General features: G+C 47.2%; 1 protein-coding gene across 2 annotated transcripts in view; it reads left to right on the forward strand.

Moving 5' to 3' along the window:
* The window catches only part of UBXN4 (UBX domain protein 4), a 230,193-nt gene that overhangs the window by 177,020 nt on the left and 30,821 nt on the right, over positions 1-22,352 (forward strand). For both annotated transcript variants that reach the window (XM_078682452.1, XM_078682453.1), the window contains one exon: positions 2,329-2,460. In XM_078682452.1, the coding sequence (XP_078538578.1) occupies positions 2,329-2,460 (132 nt within the window). The remainder of the gene's footprint in view (positions 1-2,328; positions 2,461-22,352) is intronic.

Below are 22,352 nucleotides of genomic sequence, written 5' to 3' on the forward strand. Positions count from 1 at the left end.
GGTACTAATGAGGTACACCCCTTTTAACACTGCCTGTGACTCCAAATGTCTCCCACAGAGGGAAATCCACAGAAAAGATTGCCTCTCACTTTCTCCTGTAGGCTCTCCAGCTCTTATGCAACCCGTCTCTTTTGTTATTGCACTATAAGAAACTCTTCAGATATCTTTGAGGCCACCTAAACATTTGCCTCTACCAACACAAAAGGTTAAGGTTACCAGACATCTAAGTCTACTAATCTGGAAATGCTGCCATCACCAAGAGACCATAGACCATCTCAATATTCACTTCACAATCCAGAGGACGATCATTTACCTCAGAGGAGCAGTCATAAAAGTATTCCTCCACAATCACCTGTAAGGTTCTCGCCTTCAGATGACAGGGCACACTGGGATGAAATGGAGAGGCTCACCAAAATCTTCCAGAGCAAAATAAATAGCAAGCATATGAGATTGCCTCAGAGGGCAAACTAATTGCAGATACCTCTATTTACTGTGCTGTCAATGAAGTTGATACAGCTGCAAAATGTATTCACTCAAGTGTTCTACTTAGATGTCTTACCTGGCTCAAGGTTTCAGGTTTTAACCCTGAAGTGCCGGAAAATATACTTGCAATTCCTTTTGATGGAGAAAGCATCTTTGGCCCTCAAGTAGATACATTGCAGACAAGTGCAATGATGTACTTTTCTTCACTCCCCCTATAGTAGGGCTGCTAAAACCACTCCCACAGACACCTCAACATTATATCAGGGTCCCCATTAGCAAGCCACATCGCCTAGTTGATTCTATAGAGGATCCTACAGAGGTAACAACTCTAAGGGTAGAGGTTAGGGCAGATTGCCTAAACCATCTGCCACAAACACAAAACCTTATTTTACCTACCATTCCCCCCGATGACACTACACCTGTCAGGGAAGACTTCAACAGGTCTTTCCTGCATGGTGGAATATCACCTCTGACCAATGGGTGTTGGCTATTATCCTACATGGTTATTGGCTGGAGCTCACTTCCACACCAGCAAACATTACACCTCGCAGCCTCAGGGCGTCAAACAACCATTATCGGCTACTAAAACAGGAAGTCCAAGCTCTTCTTCAAAAAGGAGCAATCAAACTTGTGCCATTACACCAACCGGGCACGGAGGTCTATTCACTTTACTTCCTTATTCCCCAAAACGGCGGTTCTATAAGGCCAATCTTGGACTTCAGATCTCTAAACAGGTACATTCTATCAAAGCACTTCCACATGGCCACTCATCAAGATGTCATTCCACTGCCACAAAAAGATGACTTCATGGCCGCATTGGATCTAAAGTGCGCCTGTTTTCACATTCCAGTTCATCCAGCACATCGCCAATATCTCACATTCATGCTCAATAAACAACACTTTCAATTTAAAGTACTTCCCTTCAGGGTCAGTCCAGCTCCCAGTATTTACCAAATGCCTAGCCGAAGTAGTAGCTCATTTATGCAGACAAAAGATGCACATTTCCTCTTATTTGGACGACTATTCAGAGCTGTTTTCAACACACTCAAGCTACCATGAATGTCCTTCACCAACTAGGTTTCACAGTCAATGCAGTCAAGTCCCACCTTCAAACACTTCAAATACAACCTTTCCTAGGAGCCACCCTCAACTCACAAACGTGGATGGCTTACTCAAAAGTTGCAAGGATTCAATCCTTCCAAACACTTGTTCCACAGTTTCAGCCTCATCAGCAGATCACAGTGGGAACAGCCATGTCCCTCCTAGGCACCAAGGCGTCATGCATAGCCTTAGTCCCTCATGCCAGACTCAATATGTGCCCATTGCAACAGCTTAGCGCATCAATGGACTCAACTGGACGGTCAACTGGTAGATCTAGTGTTGATCAGCCATCAGGCTTGCCACTTTCTGCAGTGGTGGAATACCAACAATCTTCTAAAAGGATGTCCTTTCATAGACTAGGTTCTACAGAGGACCATAACAACGGACACATCACTCACAGGTTGGGAGCTCACTCACAAGATTTGACTGTGCAGAGTCATTGGACACCCAGTCCATATCAGTCGCCTACAGCTGCTAGCTATTTATCTAGTACTGAAAGCATTTCTTCCTCACCTCTACATTCAAATGGTATTTATTGTCCGAATACATGTCAAGTAGGTAATTCCAACAAATATCGATTGCCTATATATCTTAAAAGGTATTCCAAAGCAGCCTTGCATCTCCTGTAATGAAATGTGCAAAGAGAATTTAAACTCTCCACTACAAACGTGATCATTCTTCAGTTCTTTTCAAATCTGTTATGTAAGTTGTATAAACATTACATGTTATTTTGTATTTCTGCAGAGAGTTGGCAATACCTATGGCAATTTTTCATTGGCTACAATGTTTCCCAGGAGGGAGTTTACCAGAGAGGACTACGGGAGCACATTGTTGGCTTTGGATCTTGCACCGGGTGCTTCAATCGTACTTCTGCCAGTATGTACATGTTCTGTCATATTACAGACTTTGCCAAGACAACTTAACATTAATAATCGTATTCATATGCGTAGAAAAATATTTTTTAAATGCAGTGGTTGCCAAGGGTATATTTGATTCTGAAAATGTGTGGGTGTGTAATTCCCTGTTAAAAATTTAATTTTCTTTTTGGGAGTAAAATATTTTGGACCTTAACAGTGTTTTTACATCAAACAGTAGCTGTATTTTAGTGGTCATGTGCACATTTCTAGTTCTTGCCAAAATAATAAATTAATCTTTATTAAGTATTTTGAAAGAAATAAACTAGAGAAAGCCAAATACATGCACTTGTTTACTTTTAAATTGGCTCTACATTCTTACGGGAATAGAGCATCAGTATTCCTGCACCCAAATGTATAGATACCAGAAGTATCTGTAATTTTGACTGTGTGAATACCACAGTATTCTGACTTTTCGCTCCAGGACCGCCTCAGAACTGGGGAATTACATACTGAGCTCAATATTTAATTTCTGTGGCAATTTCCCATTTTTCAATCTAGTCTGCTCCAGGAATTATACACTATAGCTAGGCTTTCCTGTCTTCAGTTTCTACTTTTGGTAAATTCTGGTGTTTTTTTCCAGTGTTTTCCAGTGATTTCAATACCTTAAAAAAACAGTGGTTACACATTTTTGCGCCATTAAAAACAACAGAAACAGTGTTTTTTCGATGTTTATGGAACTTTTTGCTTTTATTATTGCTTGCATCTGCACTGATAGTGCATGTTATATAGAAAGTGTACGTACAGTGTATATGAGGTTCAACTGCATTTTTACCAATCAAACTTATCATAGTATACCATACAATACTTCTTCAGCGAGTCTTTGGTCATGCACACATGCTCTTTTCTTCTTATGTAAACTTTTATCTGTGAAAAGGCCCTCTCAACATTGGCACTTGTCCACCAGAATTTACCAAAAATAGAAATTGAAAACAGGAAAGCCTAGCTATAGTGTATAATTCGCTAACTCTGGCCACTGGCATAGCTTTCCATGCTAATACTGGTGCACCTGAAGATTGTGATTCTCTGCGACAGGTTTTGCAACATATGCGTTGAACTGGGCGCATATGCCCTCAGAGTTATTGAAGTTGTCAAAAAATTAGGCAGCACTTTTGAAACTCCGGAGAAAATCTCCCTTTATGGAAGGGATCTATAACTTGTGCAGAGTACCACAGCGAGGCTTCATTGGCTTCAAATGCCATGGTTGGTGAAGGGCTATTTCTTATACATTGTAAAATAAAAGTTCCTGAATTGCTCCTCAATATTTATTTGCTTACCAAGTGGCAAGCACTCTAACATGGAACATATTGCAGTGCCAAAGTCACTAAAAGTGTCACCCAGCTTACTCTCAAGAAGATGTGTCACATCTACACGAATTATGCTGAACACTTGGCAGACAAGGGTGTTTTCAGACACTAGTTTTTTTATTATGTCCACTACAGCAGTCATGCTTTCCTGTAAAAATCTAAGAATGCAGTAGTGTACTTTTTTTCAAATCACCATCAATATGTAACCTAAGATCCTCACATTTCTTGCCGTTTTCATCATCACTCAGCAAAAATTCTGTAAACGGTTGTCACATGGATATAATATCGCATTCATTTCCTCTAGAACTGAGAACTACCAGCTAAGTGACTCAGTTGGGATGATTCTTTCTTAGATGCCACACAAAGCACAAAATGAGAAATATCTTTTAGCTCCCATGCATAAGAAAACAGTGCACCAGAATGGACTACAAAGTCAATAGCATTCTTCATTAACTCTGAAGATTGTAAAGATGCTTTCAGATTGCCATCTAACAAGTGGCAAGGATCTCTTACAGGGAAGCACTTCAGCTCAGGTATCGATTGTGACAGGTTAACACACAAACTTTTCATATACGTAGCTGAATCTCTGCAAATACAAAAATATCACTCCAATCTTTGTTGAACTTGGTAAGAACGTTTTGCAGCAGCATTCCAAGTGACACTGCATTCCATGTTTTCCAAAAGTCTGGTGTCATGTTTTCACCAGTATCACAGATGCTTTGTGACTGCACTGTTTTCACATAAACCTGTCACTATATCTTGCATTGAATGTTTAAAGCCTGGGGTGTTTGACAATTCACCTACTATCAAATACTGACTCACTAGAAAAGGTGTCTGATGTATCAAGGGGTTTTAACCATTCTCTGTGGCTAAATGTGATGGTACATATTGGGAAAGATTCTTATGAAAGCTACATTTTTCCTATCAGTGAAAGACTCAAACGTAGCCGAAAAATCAAATATGATTTCGATATTTCCTGATTCTCTACAGTTTATAAAATAAATAAATACCTAAAACATGCTTCTAACCCCTGTATCTTTAGACCAAAGACCACAAAACTGAAAAACGGATGAAGAAACTCAAGCAGAATAATGTTAGCCCAGTATTTTTTACTGCAACCTTATTACATTGTGTTCACCCATTCAGGAAGAAATACAAATGACTCTTTCACTCTCCTTTTCCATTCTTTGAATGGCATTTAGTTTGTGGTTGTGCAGGTTTTTTTTCAGTGTTTATATGTTTACACCGTTGAGGGCTATTTCCCTTTAGGTGGGGTTTTATCAGTTATTATAGGTTTAAATCTAAAACCGGACAGCCTAACTATAGCTGATGAAATGTCTGAGGGGATTGTGAGGGATATGATATTCCTGCACTCCTTGTAATTCCAGTTTCTTCCAGAAACAGTTTCCAGCCGGGGAAGGACCAAGTCTGACTGGAAAAACCATGTCATTTCCAAGTTTCATCGTGTTTAGCAGTTTCCACATGCGATAGACTGTGTTCCAAAATTGTTGTTTTCTTCCTGCTGAGTGATTCAAGAAAGCAGAGCTACATGTACCTCACCTCTATAAATTTTTGATAAAGACTTCTAGCCTCAGATTTCTCACCTTTTGAATATTCCACAGCGGTCAGACTGGATTCAGAAACTTTTCAGCTGTACCTCTGCTTGCCAGACACCGTTCCGCTCCTGACAAGTTGTGCAGAGCCTATGTAGGCGCCACTCGTACGTGTTGACATCAGTTCCTTTCAGCGTCACCAGACACGGATCTGGTGCTACCTCTCATCTCTTTGAGGCCATTATCTTGATTAATTGTTTTTTACAATGTGCAAGGGACTTGTTCCCTTCTAAAACAGGAGGTTTTAAGCCATGTGAGGACTGTCGCAAACAAATGCCTGTGACAGATCCTCACCAAATTTACCTGTGGTGTCTAAGGGCCTGCAGTTACTGTGTGTTGATGAAGCCGAAAGCCATACGAAACTGTGAGGTAAAACTCTACATAGCCTAGCTGTAGGTGACTACCCAAGGAGGCCGGTCCAAGTCAAAAGTTTGTCTTGTTTGCGATCCAGGAGTCGCCAAATTCACTCCAGGAGTCTGTCTTCCTTTCAATCTAAATATTTGGGTAAGTAAAAAAAAAAAAAAAAAACACCAGAAATCTAATCTGGGGAAGGGGCACTAGGTGGCGCTGGACCGTAATGGCCGCGCTGACGTGAGGCTCCCGCCGATCCTAGCGGATTAATCAACATAAACCTCATCCTCCTTATTAGTAGGTCTCCTAAACATCGCCATAGGGTAGCGGAAGGAGTGCTGCCTAATCGAGCCGACTCTGGAGGCTGTGGGAAATTTGTAGCCGCGGCTGCGAGCTCCGCGATCTGGAGGCGGAGCAAGGAAAGCCCGGCTGGGGCGGGAAACCACGCGAGGCCGGGGCTGCACAGGCCCGATTGTGGAGCTGCACCTGATCTGGTGCCAAAGCGGGAGATCTAATAACGCTGCTACGTGTCGTGGGGCGGATGAGATTGGCGCTGAGACCCTATGGACAGGAGTGCGGGTGAATCTGGTGCTGCCCTGCAGGAGTGGAACAGGTGAGCCTGCGACCGAATATACAGCTGGGAGAGGCCACTGGAGGAGCCCATGACCCGGTAGCTGCGGTGCAGAGAGGCCGGGGACATCAGGGGGACACTACTATTCGCACCAACACCGCTTCGGTGCCTGAGAGAGGGAGAAGGCGTGTTAAGACTCAGCTGGACACCGGTGGCATCCCGCACTGTGGAGCAGGCCCCACGCCGCCATTTTGAGTGAGTGGTGGACCCGTGTTCTTCCTGACGGACGTGGGAACAGAGACAGACTCCTTCGGAGGCTGCGACCTGCCCGCCTCCCTTTGCCCGGACATATTACCACCCCTGGACGAACCCACGCTGGCCCCTCTGTCCCCGCGGTCTCGGGACGCCACCGCGTTCCAGATCTTGATTGACAGGTGGTATTGCGGGGTAACCTAAGAGGCCGCATTGGAGCAGTAGGCCTGTGGTGAGAGCAGCAGCGGGCATCATATCCGCTTGCCTGCGACGCGGACACCAGCTACACGCAGGCGGACGGCAACAGGCAGTCATGGGCACGACGGAGCCTAGGCAGGCGAAACTCACATTTGACACGCGTAAAGTGTCCGGCTCCAACTCCAAGGAGCGCAAAGAAGATGACCCCCTGGAGACCAGGGATGAGGGGTGGAAGGCACTGTTGGTAGGGATGCAGCAGAGCCTCACCTGCATTGACTATAAAATGGACGCCATGAGCAATAGACTGGAGGCCGTGGTGGCGAAACTGGATAAACATGAACAGCTAATTGAGGCGGAACACAGGGTGTCTGACTTGGAAGATGGAGCGGGGGCCAGCAAGCAACACATGCTGCAGATGGACAAATTGCTAAAGGTCATTGCTGATAAGAACGACGAGTTGGAGGCCTGCTCCCGAAGAAATAACGTACGGATGCTTGGCCTAGCAGAAACTACCAACACTGGGAGGCTGGACGACTTATGGAACGAATGCTGGTTGATTTATTTGGTAAAGACTCCTTTTCCGCACACATGGTCATCGAAAGGGCCCATAGATCATTAGCGGCACGTCCCCCCCCCCCCGGGAGCCCGACCGTGCCCGGTGATCATGCGGTTCCTGAACTATCGCGATAGAGACACTGTTCTATGCTTGGCACGCGAAAAAGGCGAAGTGCGGTATGAGAACACCACTTTATCCTTTTATCCCGACTTCACCCAAGCTGTGCAGGAGGCCCGTCCCAAATTCACAGCTGTGAAGAAAAAGCTGCAATCTCAAGGCATCCAGTACGCTATGTTATATCCCGCGAGGTTGGGATCCATCATCAAGGGAAACCACATCTCTTCAACTCACCACAACAGGCGGAGGAGTACCTCAAGCGCGACCGGAGGTCGGCATCTCGGGAGGAGGCCACGCAACGATGCTCCCGGTCCCACTCACCACTGTCGGAGCCAGGCTGACACCAAGAAATGAAATAAGAAGCTATTCTCGGCAGTACCGCCGCTATGGATTCTCTGGACGCTATGCAGATTGGTGATGTATTCCTACAGTTTTTAAAATGTTTGCATTACTTGGCCGCCCGGACACTCTCCCCCTTCCCGTCAGACCGACCCCTGTGGCACAGGAGGTTGCGGACGGGTGAGATAGAGGGGCTGAGTGGGTACGGCGGAGGCCCCTAGCGGTCCCCAATTGAGGGCATTCCCCCTTTTCTTTTTGAATGGTTCGACATTTGAGAGTACAGGTGCTAATTGTTGGGTTGGTTGATTGCGGGGGGAAGGTTGCTTGTGCCTGGCGAGTTGGGGTAGCCGATGTGTGAGGTGGCAAAGGGAGGGGGGGCGCAGAAGGACAAGGTTATCCTATGTGAGACTGAGAGACGAGTGCGACCAATGCAATAAGCAGAATGTGATGAATGATAGTTATGACTGAAGACAACAGTGATGGAAATGACCTACACATTGTCTCCTGGAATGTGAGAGGACTGAATGGCCCCAGGAAACGTAGGCAGGTGCTGGGATATTTGGATCGCCATCATGTCCACGTGGCTCTGCTACAGGAGACCCATCTTTCGCAGGGGAGTGCGCCCCGGTTTGCATTGCGATGGGCCTCCCATAGCTGCTTTGCGTCATACTCCAGTTATTCTAGAGGGGTGGCCATACTCCTCAATGGTGTTCGTTTTGTTGTAGGGGGATGGATATAGACTCTGACGGGAGGTACTGCATGCTCTGGGGTAGGTAGCACTCGCACGATGTCTTCGCGAATTACTATAGTCCCAATATAGACGATGTCCACCATTTGCTCACGCTGCGGGGCAAACTACACACGCTTGGACCCAGATATGTCCTCTGGGGAGGGGACATCAACACCGTGGTTAACCCCCGCCTAGATCGATCTCATGCTACTGCGGCGCACTACACCAGCACCCAACGCACCTTACAGGACATCGTAACATCTGATAACTTGCTGGATACATGGCGTTACATGCACCCCACACGGATGGAGGGGACACACCACTCGGCGGTACACAACACCTGGGCCAGGCTGGACTATGTGTTAATAACCAGGGGCATGGCACATTGGGTTGGTAAAGCGGTACACATGGCCAGAACATTTTCTGATCACTCCCCTGTGTTAGTGACCTTGAGGCCCCCCGATAGATCTACCCCCTATCTAAATTGGAGACTGAATCCTCTACACTTGCAGGACGCTGTCTTTAGAGCAGAGATGGAGCAGGAGATTACTGAATTTTCCCCCAGAAATATGGACTCGGTGGCCAGCTTGACAACAGTGTGGGAGGTGTTTAAAGTGACCGTGCGGGGATGGTGCATCTCCAAGGGAGGGGGTATGTTGAAAGACCTCCGCAGTGATTCAAACAATCTAGAGGGCCAGTTAAAGGAGCTGGAGATAACTGGTGGGGATGAGACGGGAGAGCTTAAAGCTAGCCTGCGAGGGAAAATGACGGAGTACATGGAAGTTGCTGAGAGAGAATGTAAATTCAGGGGAAAACACTGTGTGGCCCGAGTTTATGGCGAGGGAGACAGACCTGGGAAGGCACTTGCTGGAGCGGTGAGACCCCCTAGATTTCATAATTATGTCGCCGAATTGCAGGATGAGCAAGGAACACCACATAGAACTCTCCCAGACCAGATGTCTACCCTGACGGAGTATTATAAAAAGCTTTATACGTCACGGAGGCAGGCTCCACTAGACCTCCGGGAATACTTTGAGGACGTTGCCCTGGCATGGCTAGAGGACACGCAATGTAAATTCCTGGCTCTCGACTTCGAGGTTGACGAGATCACGGAGGCAATAATGACCATGAAGTCCGGGAAGCCCCCAGCGTCTGATGGGATTCCCATAGACTTTTATAAGACCTACATATCCATTCTAGCGCCCATACTGAAGGCAGTATTTTATGAGGCCCTGGAGGAGGGATGCCTACCTGCGACCATGAGGGAGGCTCAAATTATGTCATTACTTAAACCTGGCAAACCCCCGACCTTTGCGACTCGTACCGGCCCCTGTCGCTTCTTAATAGCAATACCAAAAGTCTGGCAAAAGTGCTAGCTACGAGATTAAATCTGCTCCTGGAACAACTGGTGTTACCTGATCAGGCAGGTTTGGTGCCAAATCGTGCCACGGCTCATAACCTTCGGCTCCTTCTGGCCGTGTTACAGGATATAGATCCACGAAGCGCTGCGGTGGCTGTCTTTTTGGACGCCACCAAAGCGTTTGATTCCTTTGAGTGGGACTATGTGATGGGGATACTGACACATATGGGCTGCCGGAACCCTTTCTTTGCTGGATTAAATTGCTATATACGGCGCCCTGTGCCGGGGTTCTTCTTAATGGCTCCCGCTCGGAGGCCTTCCTGATTACTAGAGGGACGAGGCAGTGGGGCCCTCTCTCCCCCGTTCTATTTGCCATAGCAATAGAACCTTTAGCCGCTAAGTTGCGGCAACACCACAATCAGAGGCCTCATATATCCGTCTAGGCAATTATTAGTGTCCCTTTATGCTGGTGAAATCACGCTGTATATACATAAACCGCAAAACAACCTCAACCCAGTTTTACGAGAGATCACAAAGTTTGGGGCAATAGCCGGGGTGCAAATAAACTGGGGCAATTCTGCAGTTTTCCCCCTAACCGACCATACGCTAGCACACCCATTGGATTACCCGCTGACGTGGGAGACGGATGACTTTAAATACTTGGGAATCTACGTTACCAGAGATAAGGACGCACTGATAAGGACGAACTATGGGTGTGCCATGGATAAGGTGACGGACAACATCACTAGTTGGCTTAAGCTACCCCTCTCGATGGCTGGGAGGATATCCCTAATTAAAATGGTTATATTGCCCAAATTCTTATATTTATTTATAAACATCCCTTACCATCCGGGTGCCTATTTTTTTAAAACACTGAAAACTCAATTGGTGCGGTTAATATGGGGAGGTAAGCAAGCGCGGTTGAAGCTGGCCACACTTATTCTGCCGTACCGCTTTGGCGGGTTTGATGCACCCGATTTTGAACAATATCATTATAGTGCGCAGGCGCACTTCGCAGTGTACTGGTTTCATCCTCCCCCGTTTATGCCTCATCTCACGGTGGAGGATGGATACATGGCCCCAGTCCCGACATCAAGGTATGTGTTTACACCATTCAAGGAAAGGAGCGGCGACCCCTCCACTGTAGACTGCACTGTCAAAGCATGGTACTGGCTGGCGCGGGTTGAGGGGGTGCACCTGATGTACTCCCCTAGAATACCTTTACGGTGCTGTCCCTTGCTGCCTGTTACGGGTGAAAAGATATGCCAAAACTTGTTAACTAAACTGCAATATGCGACTTGGGGAGACTTATACATTGGGGGGGAATTTCGTACGAAAGACCAATTTTTTGGGGAATATACACACTCATTTATGGACCTTTTCCTTTATACCAGGCTTAGGCACAGTGTACGGGCCAAGACCCCAGACTTTCCAAAGGAGCCAGAAACATTTGTCTCACTCCACTTAATGTTACACGCAGAGGCCCCTGCACATGTTACATCTCTGTTGTATGCACGAGTTCGTACAGCACCTCCTCGTTCACTAGTGAGGGCCAGGCAGGAATGGGATAAGGACTTTGACGACCCCCTTACTGATGACCAGTGGGAAATGGCTTGCCCTCAGACTGATGTGATCTCTGGCAGTAGTAGGTTGCGATTGCTACACTATACATTTTTACATCGGCTGTATCCCCGCGAGGTTACATAGGCTCCATCTTAGGGACGATGATAAGATGCTTCTGATGTGGTCAGGGTCCAGCTGATTTCATGCATTTGGTATGGAATTGCCCTCAAGTGGCCACTTACTGGGGGGAGGTATTTGCGGGACTAGCTAAGATGCTGGGGACTCCCATTGAGCTGACTCCCGTCAGAGCTCTGCTGGGTCTAGTTGCTGATATAAAAACGCCGCACAGCAAATTCCTGGTAATGGGCATACTCCTGGCTCGACGACAGGTTGCCTGCAGATGGGGCAGGGGCAGAGCGCCTAAATTCAAGGCGTGGATACATGACATGTCCACTTGGCAGGAGTATCTTCATGCATATGCAGAACAATTGCCATTGAAGTCTCGGCCCAGGGATATTTGGGGACCTCTGATGTCTTATCTCTTGGGTCAGCACACGGAGGATGAAAATGTTGAAACCGGAGTTGGGGCTGTGTTAGAGGCGTGAATCAGGTGCGAGACTGCGTTGGGAAAGTGGTTGTGTTGATAATTGCAGAGTATTGGGGTTGCATGTGGGAGGGGAGGGTTGGGGTGATCCTATTGACCCGAAATTACCATTTGCTTCTGTTCCGGGGACACTGACTCGCTTGGCGAGTACAATTCCGAACTTTGAATTTTGGACTCATTCGTGGACATTTTGGTCGACCTTGTTAATCTTTTGGTTGTTAATCTTGAGGAAACCAGAGGGGGAGTAGTTGGGGGGGAGGGGAAGATAGGGTGGGGAGGGGAGGGAGGAAGTTCCTCAGTGACACTATATGCACGAGTCTGAGTATATTATCACGCATTACCATGCATTACTTTGTATAGCTTGCTTTGTTGTACGATTAAGATATAAAATAAAAAAATAAAAAGAAATCTAATCTGGGCTTGGACCCTTTCTGTCACTCTCCTGAGAAGGCGTGGGGACGGCACCATACATGTCAAGTCTGTTCACTTCAGATACAATCTTGCAACTTGTTCTGTCTCAACCTGAGTTTTCAGGGTAGTCCGCCATGCCTAAGCATATCTAAGAGTTCCTGCTTTGACTCTTGGGATCCTTGCTTACTCCCTTTGTGGCACCTGTGAGCACCACAGAGCCAAGAGGTTCTTCACCTGGGCTACTGCCTTTGGGAGGGCTTGCGGGTCCATTCCACCAGGGCGTAGTCTGCTACCCGGAGCTTCTGGGCATGAGCAGAAGGATCTCCCATCTGAGCAAGGAGACAGCATCCACTACCTAATCTACAGCTTCGTACGTGGCGTTTAAACAGTGGCAGTTATTTGCATTGGATCTGCCGCTGGTAGCGGTGGATGTCATCCTTGCCTCTAAACTCCCTTCAATGAAGTCCATTTATGCTGGACGCTGGGAGAAATTTGTGGCCTGATATGGAGTTTGAAAGGCAGACAAATTTACAAGCCTAACTGTCAGATGTTCTTCTGTTTCTTTTGGCTGTAGCTCAGACAGACTTTGCAGTGGGCATTATTTATTATGGTTACTTGTTGGGCCTTTTACCCTTTCTACTTTTGTAAGACCAACTATCCTTCTTCATATCACCTGTTGTTTTGTGGTTCAGTAAAGGTTTGAAATGGGTTTCCTCTCTAACAGTCTGTGATGCAACATTATAACCTTAACTTGGTTTTGACATTTCTCATGTGTACAACCTTGGAGTTGATGCATAGCGGCTAGTTACTTCTGACTCATGATCTTTTCTGCTCATTGCACAAGTGAACTCCAGGCACTGTCAGTGCAAATGCCCTACATCATTTTTTTCCCAGACAAACTGGTGCCAAGGACTCCGTTTGCCTTCTTGCCTAAAGTCGATTCCTTCCACGTTGCACAGCCTACCACCGTGCCAGCGTTCTTTGCTCCTCCTTACCTCTCAAAATAGGAGGATTAATCAGCTGGACCCCAAAAGGACTGAACGTTTTTATATAGATTGTACCAATAACCGTGTGGATGATCCGCTTTTTGTGGAGGTCTCAGGATAGAAAAAAGGGAAAGCTGTGCAGAAGACCCTGTTGACCATTAAGATATGCTACGCACTGGTCAGGCAGCAGCCACCAGAACATCTGAGAGCCCATTCATATCGATCAAGGCTGCTATCACTGCTTTGGCAGATGAGGTGGCTGTCCTTGACATGGCAGACTGAGACGTGGGTGTCAGTGCATATGTTCGTTAGGCACTGCTTCCTTGACAGTCCGGTCTATTGGGAAGGACTTTTCACCCACAAGGGCCTACAAGACTTATTGGTCTGAGTTCACTCCGTAGACCCTCCATTTGATGAGGTACTGCTTTGGTATCTATTCTAAGATGATTAATCTGCTGTTAGACGTATCCGTCAGAATAACAAGTCACTTACCTTCGATAACAGTCTATTGGGTGGATGCTCTGTCTAACCTCAGATTTATCACTGCTCTCCCCACACTGGCCGTTCCGTGGAGAGACCTTTACGTAACTCTTTACTGCCAGTTGTTCTGCTCTGTGTCTAGTAAATATGCGACTCCTCTCAGTTACTACTGGGGAGGAATGGAGTTAACACAGAGCAGCACAGCCTCACCTTGCAGTGCGCAAGGGCATTGCTGGTGAAACCTTTCTAGATCCAGTCTGGCGCTTGGGGAGTATTCTAAGGTGAAGAATCTGCAGTTAAATAGAGTATCGATCAGAAAGAGCATTACCAAAGGTAAGTAACATCACTACACAACAAACACATGGTCTACACAAGAAGGGACTGATCAGAATCCTGGATACAAGACCCAGACAGGGCACCTTACGTTCTTATAACCTGATAGAGACTCCTAGCCACAGATTCCTTATATTAGAATATTTCCAGGCTTTAGACTGGATCCAAACATTTTTTAGCAATGCGTGCCGGTAGGAGCATCCAGCTACTCCACGTGGTGTTGATGGCTTTGTTTGTGTTGGTAGTGACATGCATGGGGCCTATATAGGTGGCACGCTGACCGGAGTTCCTTCCAGATCAAGCACCCCCCCAGTAATTTTTTTTGACTGACTTTGACCTTTTTGTTAAAGACTTGTGTGCCTTTTTCAAGTTTCATTTAACTGTTCCTGAAGAGAGCCACTGGGTTCAAACCTTACGGAGCTTGCCATTGACAGATGTCAGTGACATGCCTACACTTGATATATTTGTGGTGCCTTTAGGAGGACCTCGGCTCTGTTATGTGCAGAGTGCAGGATGATTTTGGCTGCTTGTCACACGACTCTGCACCGCTCCAGATTCCGTGGCAGGTCTCGGGACCGATCGTGGAGTCGCTTGCATCGTTCCTTCTCTCATTTCTGGACTTCTTCTGGTAAGCCCCACAAGAAGTCCAAAAAGTTAAATCGCTCTTCGGTTCCTCCTTGTCACTGCCATTCTTCGGACCACGCAAGGGAGCGTGGCCACAAATCCCAACGCGCCCCATGGTCCCTGTGCAGCCTGTGTTGAAAACTGAGTCCGCTCTGTGCTACCCTGGATTTCCTTGAGCCAGAGTGACCCCCAGCCAGCTTCTAGAGTTTTGAGGCCATGAGCCTCTTTGGGAGGTCGAACCCCTCTAGAGCACCTTCGGGTCCAACAGGGTCGGAATGGTCTTCGGCTGGAGCGCCTCGGGCTGGTTTGTCCTCAGCGCCAGTCGACTCCTTAGGATCCAATTGTGAATCTGGATTAGCCCGGGTAGCAACTTCGTGACCTCCTCTAGGGCCTGTTCCCGTAGCACTGTTCAAGGTGGTTCTGAACCAATTGTGATTCCAGCCTCCAATGCAGAGCCAGGCTAGCGTCGACCAAGCCACAACGGCCTGAATTGGACACAGAGTCCTGATTTATGGAAGGGCTCACTGAGGAAAATGTATTGGGGGGATTGGAGTATCCCTGTGCCTACACTGACCCCCTAGCAGGGTCCATAACTAACGAAAACTGGTATAAGGAACTGTCTGACGCCAATGGTATGGATACCTCAATAGACACTGTTCTCCTCTCTCGTTTCGTCCCACAGTGGCTATAGAGGAAGAGGTTTTGTTTGAGATGATGGTACGGAGGGCAGCTGAGGTCCCGGAAATACATCGGCTCATGGTAAAAACAAATGTTTTGATGGAGGTCCTTCAACTGGAGGTATCTGCATCAAAGCTCTTACTACCCTTCAACGAAGCCCCCACTAATGCTGCTTAGGGTGGTCTGGCCAAGCCCTGTAGGGCATTCCTGTGAACAGGACCATTTCTCGCCATTCACCCTGCTCCTGGGGACCCAGCCTTCCTCTCCCATAAAGCCACCCTTGAGAGTCTGGTAGTCCAGGCCTCGACTTCCAGAATTACTCCTGGCACATTCCCTACCACACCACTGGATCCGGAATCCAAGAGACTGGATATCTTCGGAAAGAGGACTTTTTCATCCGTCAGCCTGGCTCCAGTCCATGAGCACCACATGCTTATTGAGCAGTTAATTCCCCTAGTGTGTGAGGTACGAATGCGTGAGTGCTGCCTGTGGTCCTGAATGAGGCTCGGGCCATACTCCCCCCCCCCCCCCCCCTCCCCCCTCCAGCCATTGCTGGTAGACGTGATGGGGGCAAAGTCATGATCTGATGCGGGTTGGATACAACTGACTCACTAGGCTGAGCCATTGCAGCTTCTGTGGTGCTTAAACGTCATGTCTGTTGGGGAATACTGACTTTTCAGGGGATGGTGAGCCTCGCTCATGGACATGTCCTTAGATGGAACCCGTTTCTTCTGAGACATGGCGGATTCGACCTTGGACAGTTTGAATGCTAATGGGGCTACTGCTAGGTCAATGGGGCTCTCTGTAGGTAGTCTTCCGACAGCCACATTGCACCAAACGCCCCTTTCGTAGCTACTTTAGGGGCTATCTGGCACGTCCTTTCCCACTACCTAGCCACCATGGCCAGCATGTGCTATCCTTTTGTGGCCGTAGACGTGGCTCCCTCAATCCTCTTAGGGTCCAAAGCCAGAGGTCCGCCCAGTCCACCGCCCTCTGAGAGGTGGAGATCAGAGGGCCCTGGTCTCCGGCGGAGTCTCAGCTTCAAGTCCGACTGTTGGCACTTTGAGCGATGCAACTGTCATTGAAAGCCTTTCTTCCTTCCTTCAAGGAAAGGCTATTCAAGTGTTCACAGACAACAACATTGCCATGTGGCAACACAACAAACCGGGAGGGTGGCTGTCATGGACCCTATGTCAGGAGTTCTTGCGCGGCTGGACATGGCTGGAATATTAGGGCATTTTCCTGGTGGTTCAACACTCAACGGACTCTCTGAACACAAGAGCGAGCAAACTGAGCCTTGATGCCTAGCAGATCACGAATGGCATCTTCATCCAGTGGTTGTGCACAGTCTGTTCCGAGATTGGGGAGAGCCTTGTTTAGATCTATTCGTGACCTCCAAGAATGTGCAATGTCAGCACTTCTAAGTGCTGGAGTTTCCAAAGTGACTCTTGCTCTGAGAAGGATTGCATCTCAAGTGGATCTCGGAACTCCTGTATGTCTTTCTGACAATGCCATTCCTGTCCAGAGTTCTCAAGAAGTTAAAGAGCGACTGGGTCCAAGTCATCTTAGTGACTCTTGGCTGGGCTGGGACAGTGATGTATGCCGAACTCCTGAGTTTGAGCATATATCCTCCCGGAAGGCTTTCCATTCTGGAGGATCTTCTGTCACAGCAGCAGGGCAGGTTACTGCACCCAAACCTTTCCACTCTCGACCTTCATACTTGGAGATTGAGCAGCAACAATTGAGGGTGTTTTACCCCGCTCCTAAAGTGTGTGATGTCAATTTAGCAACCAGGCGTTCTTCTACCTAGGCAAATGCCACAAGATGATGGACAAGTAGTAGTAGTAGTAGTAGTAGTAGTGGAGTAGTGTGGCTCACTGGTTAGAGGCGGCAGGCCTGAGAGCAGAAGTCAGCCCGGGACCAGGGTTCAATTCCCGACGCGGCAGGGTCGTGGACCTTGATCAGCGGACTCGATAATTCTCGCTTCGGTGCTTACTCTAATCAGGGGTTCCACTCGGCAACTCTGGGCATTAGCTTGCCTAATCTCCACAACGGCCCCACCAATTCCGGGGATGCCTGGCTCCACCTTGGGGACTCCCAGCAAGGGACCATCCCACAGGGAAAGCCAGGACGGGTTCCCCAGAGTTATACAGCGCCGGGACGCCCCGTTGCTGGGGCAGCTGTGCGCTTTACAAGTAAACTACATTTACATTTACATTTTACAAAGTGCTGAAACTTTCAAACACTCACCCACAGTCAAGAGATCTTGGTTAATTCCATATTTGTTTTGCTCACCATGCCGCTCCAGTTTGGACCCAGCCATATGCTAATCAGTCTAGACCCGGCACCCCATGGGAACAGTCAAGCCCAAACTGCTAGGACAGGCCCTCCCTGGACTGGAAAAAAAGCATTCTGGGACTGGTTTCAGGTTATCACCCCTCATCAGCCAGACTAGCTTGAATCCAGAGGCACAGCAAGCAAGATTTGTTTGCTATGTTCCTCAACCAAAACCATCTACTCCTGCCGTGGGACAAGTTTGTGGTGTGGTGTACATTTGAGTCAGTAGATAAAGTCTGCACCCATGTCTGAGGTTGCTCTTATCTTATCATCCCTGGCCTGGCAAGGATTGTTTCCAGGCACTGTGAAAGGATACAGTTTTCTATGTTTGCTGGATCAGTCTTCCCTGTTCAAGTCACCTATTGTGACTACATTCTTTAAAGGTTTGCAACATATCTATGCTCTCACCCCTTCATTGAGACTTGAATTTAGTTCTTGCATTCCTCATTACCCTGTTGAGCCGATGCATAGCTGCATAGAACTCTACCGTTCTGAACTCTCAAAACTTTCTTTCTTGTGGAATAACATCTGCCAGGAGGGTTAGCAAGTTACAAGCACTTTCCATTGACCCTCCTTATACTTCATTTTTGTCAGATAAATTAGTTCTGAGAACTCAAGCTTCCTTTTAACCAAAGGTGGTCACACCTTTTCACATCAGGCAAAACATCACCATACCTACCTTTTTTCTCCCCTCCTCATCCTTCAAAAGTAGAGGAAAGACTCAACCGCAAGGATCTAAGAAGAGTGTTATCATTCTATATTAATTATACCAAAGATTTCCAGACGAATGATCTACTTTGTTGGATTTGCTGGGGCAAAAAAGGGAAAGTCAATTCACAAGAGAACCATCTCTCGATGGCTCAATCTGTGTATTAAGATCTGCTACCAAGTGGCCAAGAAACAGCCCCCTTAGGGCTTAAGAACTCTCTCCCCCAAAGCTGTAGCTGCGACCACTGCAGAGTCCCAGCCTTGGACATCTGTTGGGCAGCTATGTGGGCATCGCTGCACACATTTGCCAAATTTGTACTGCCTTGACAGTCTGGTCCGGCATAATGGGCACTTTGCCCTTTCCGTCCTCCAGCGCGTCTTAGTCTGAAAACAATCAGCAGACCCTCCTCCTGGGAGAGCTATTGCTTTGATATCTATTCTAAGGTAAGGAATATGTAGCTAGAAGTCTCTATCAGATGAACAAGTTACCTTCAGTAACGTTTTATCTGGTAGAGACTGTATCTAGCCCAAATTCCTTACTGATCCTCCCCATTCTGCGGACTGCCTTCTTAAATTGAGAGATTCATTTGGACTTCACTTTTGGCGCACCAGCCATTTTTCCTCTACTTGGCTCTATGCTTCTGGTATGGAAAAATAGTCAAGAACCCAGCATGCTGCCTATCTAGTAACCTCCCATGTCACTTCCGATGTGGATGACGCCATTGATCCCACGTGGAGCCGAACTTCACCTCCTACCGGCGCACAAGGGGGATAGCACAAAACATTCCAAATCCAGTCTGACGTCTTGGAGTATTCTAAGATAAGGAATCTACTGCTAGATAGATGACCCTTAGATGGCAGGAAATAATCTGAACACGAAAAGCAAAAAGCCCATGTGGAATATACAGGGTCCTAATATCTTTGTGAAGAGGTACAGAGCACACACTTACCTTAGAAGACATGATGTATGAATCGCCTCAATAACTTGGACAGGCACCTTCCTAAGTTCTTAAACAACACAAAAAATATCAGAGGGTCTAACAAGAAAAAGTGTACGCAAGGTGTAAACTAACAAGAAAACCTAAATGTCCCTACCATGTGTATATCTATCTATGGTCATCCCTTCGGCAGACCCACACAGTGGTCAGGCAAGGATGCCCATCAGTCACCACACGGAACCGCCCTTCATCATTTGGGATTCCTTCAAGACCACCACTAGGAGTGCCACTAAGCTTTCACGGAGGAGGGCCCAGATGGTAAAGGAGCCCTCAACCGGTCAGCCAGGTCTTTCTATGGTCTTGCTACTCAATTATGAGGATATTGGCACAAAAGGGGGGACTGATGTTGCAGTGCACAAAAAGGTGTGTGAAAAAGTAAAATAAAAAGGTGTCATAAAATTGGATGAGGGGGTACTGAAAGTGAATTTATTCTGATGCTACCCACTCTTCCAACATTAAAAAGTAGTCAGTAACAGTCAAAAAAATTTGGACTGCCCGGATGTACTATAAGGTCGACATGTTTCAGCAATTATCGACACATTATGTCATTGCTTTCTTCAGAACCAAATATACTGATGGCTACTGCAACGAAGTGATAATGAAACAATACAGTGCTCAAAACCAACATAGATAAAACTGATACAGAGATCACATGAATCCACTAGGTGTCCGCATCGTTTCTCTCCTCTTCTGAGTCGTGTGAATATTCTATAAACAGTGAGAGCATGAAGGTCAAAATGGGTGCCCTATCAATACACACCGCGTACACTACCATATACAATATTTATATGCATTAATCCTAGTATTTAGTGTCATAATCATGTACAACTGTAGCAGTATATTATTGAGTGCAAATGTCTCAACATTGGATCAATTTAGAAATGCCAAGGTAGGAAACAGAAACCGTCTTACCTGACTCGTAGGAGGTACAGACCTCACCCCACCTGGCCACGGCTCAGGAAGTTCCACACAAAGCCAGCAGTAGCTGGAGCAGTATCAGGTGTCATTGATAGGGTAACATGTATGTGATAACTCTACACTCAACGCAGAGACAATTCTCGTATCCTTCAGTGACACATGGCACACACAGCAAGATAGGCTGTATTCTGGGGTCCCTAAACTTGAGCTTACAAATACAGAAGGCATTGTTCCTAAACCGATTTGTCTCATCCCTCCTCACCAATTATGATGGAATTTGATTGAGGCCGTCAGCCCGCTTGTATATGTATGTATGTATGTAAATGTATTGCGACTTATATAGCGCCCGTATCACCCGAAGGCATCAAGGCGCTTGCCTTGGGAACCCGTCCTGGTTTTTCCCTGTGAGATAACCCCTACTGGGTATCACAGCAGGGTGAAAGCCAGGCATCCCGCAGCGGGTGGGCCGCCGTAGTGGAGATTAAGCAACTATTGCCCAGAGTTGCAGCGTGGGACCCCATGATTAGAATAGGCACCGAGGCGAGAATTGTCGAGTCCGTGGACATTTTTGGGCTCAGGACCCTGCCGCGTCGGGAATTGAACCCTGGTCCCGGGCCAGACCTCTGCATCAGGGTCTGCAGCTCTAATCAGTGAGCCACACTCCTCCACGCTTGATCCTGTCTTGGCAGTAAATCTGGCAGCCTTATTGGTTGTAGCCTTTCAGTTAGACATACGTGTAAAATTAGAAACTTTCCTGGAAAATAACTGGGGTCAACAGACATAAAAGCAACTGAACTGCAGATCCCTAAGGCAGTGGTAAGTGGAGAATCTGAGTGAACTCTATACTACAAAACAGCACAGACAGAATGAAGAGGAAGGGAGAGTAGCCCAGCTACGTGCTGAGGCATCCAGATACCCAAAACATGCATTGTATCTGCTTCTGGCCAGAAAGGATGTAGAGAAGTCTGTAGGTGCTCTTGATAGGTTTCCCTGACAGAATATAGACAACAACTGCATAAAGAGGGGGCTAGATCGGGGAGACTCCTGCCCTGGCTGTTAAACAGGAAATCTGTCCCTCTTAATATTAGCTTTAAATATACCAGACAGAAGAGTAGCAGTAAGACTGAAGTCTGAACTCAGCCAAAGATGCCTAGCGTATCATGAAAGGCATCTCCACCCTAATGTGTTCCAGGGTCCCTTTCAGCAGCGGGGAGAGCCTTAGTTAGATCTGTTCGCCACTGTCGAGAATACACAGTGTCAGAAGTTATGCGCACAGGAGTCTCCAAGGCGCCTCTCACTTGGAGACGCTTTTCGTCTCAAATGGAGCTCCAGCATCCTGTACGCCTTTCTGCCAATACCATTCCTGCCTATAGTTCTCAAAAAGTACAGAAATGACCGGGCCGAAGTCATTCTTGTGGCTCCAGATTTGGCACAGAGAGTCTGCTATCCCGAGCTGTTGAGCTTGACCTCTGGTCAGGCTGCCTCTTTGGGAGTATCTTCTGACAGAGCAACAAGGCAGGAATCCTGTACCCAATCCTGTGCACCCTCCACCTTCATGCGAGGAGATTGAGCAGTGACAGTTGACAGCCTTCCTCCCAAAGTCTGTAATCTTATTCTGGCAGCCAGGTGTCCCTCCACCAAGACTATACACCGGCTATTAGGAAAAATTGGTCTCTCACAATATCGACCCCTTGTCTGCACTCTATTGCAAATTATTTTGTTTGCACTATCTTTGGACTAGCAGGGCTCTCCGTAGAGCACCGTTATGGATTACCTGTCTGCCATCTTTGTGTCTTTGCAGTTGCCGGACTAATCTTCTC

Source organism: Lissotriton helveticus, chromosome 3_1 (genome assembly GCF_964261635.1).
Source record: "Lissotriton helveticus chromosome 3_1, aLisHel1.1, whole genome shotgun sequence".
Classification (NCBI taxonomy): Eukaryota; Metazoa; Chordata; class Amphibia; order Caudata; family Salamandridae; genus Lissotriton; species Lissotriton helveticus.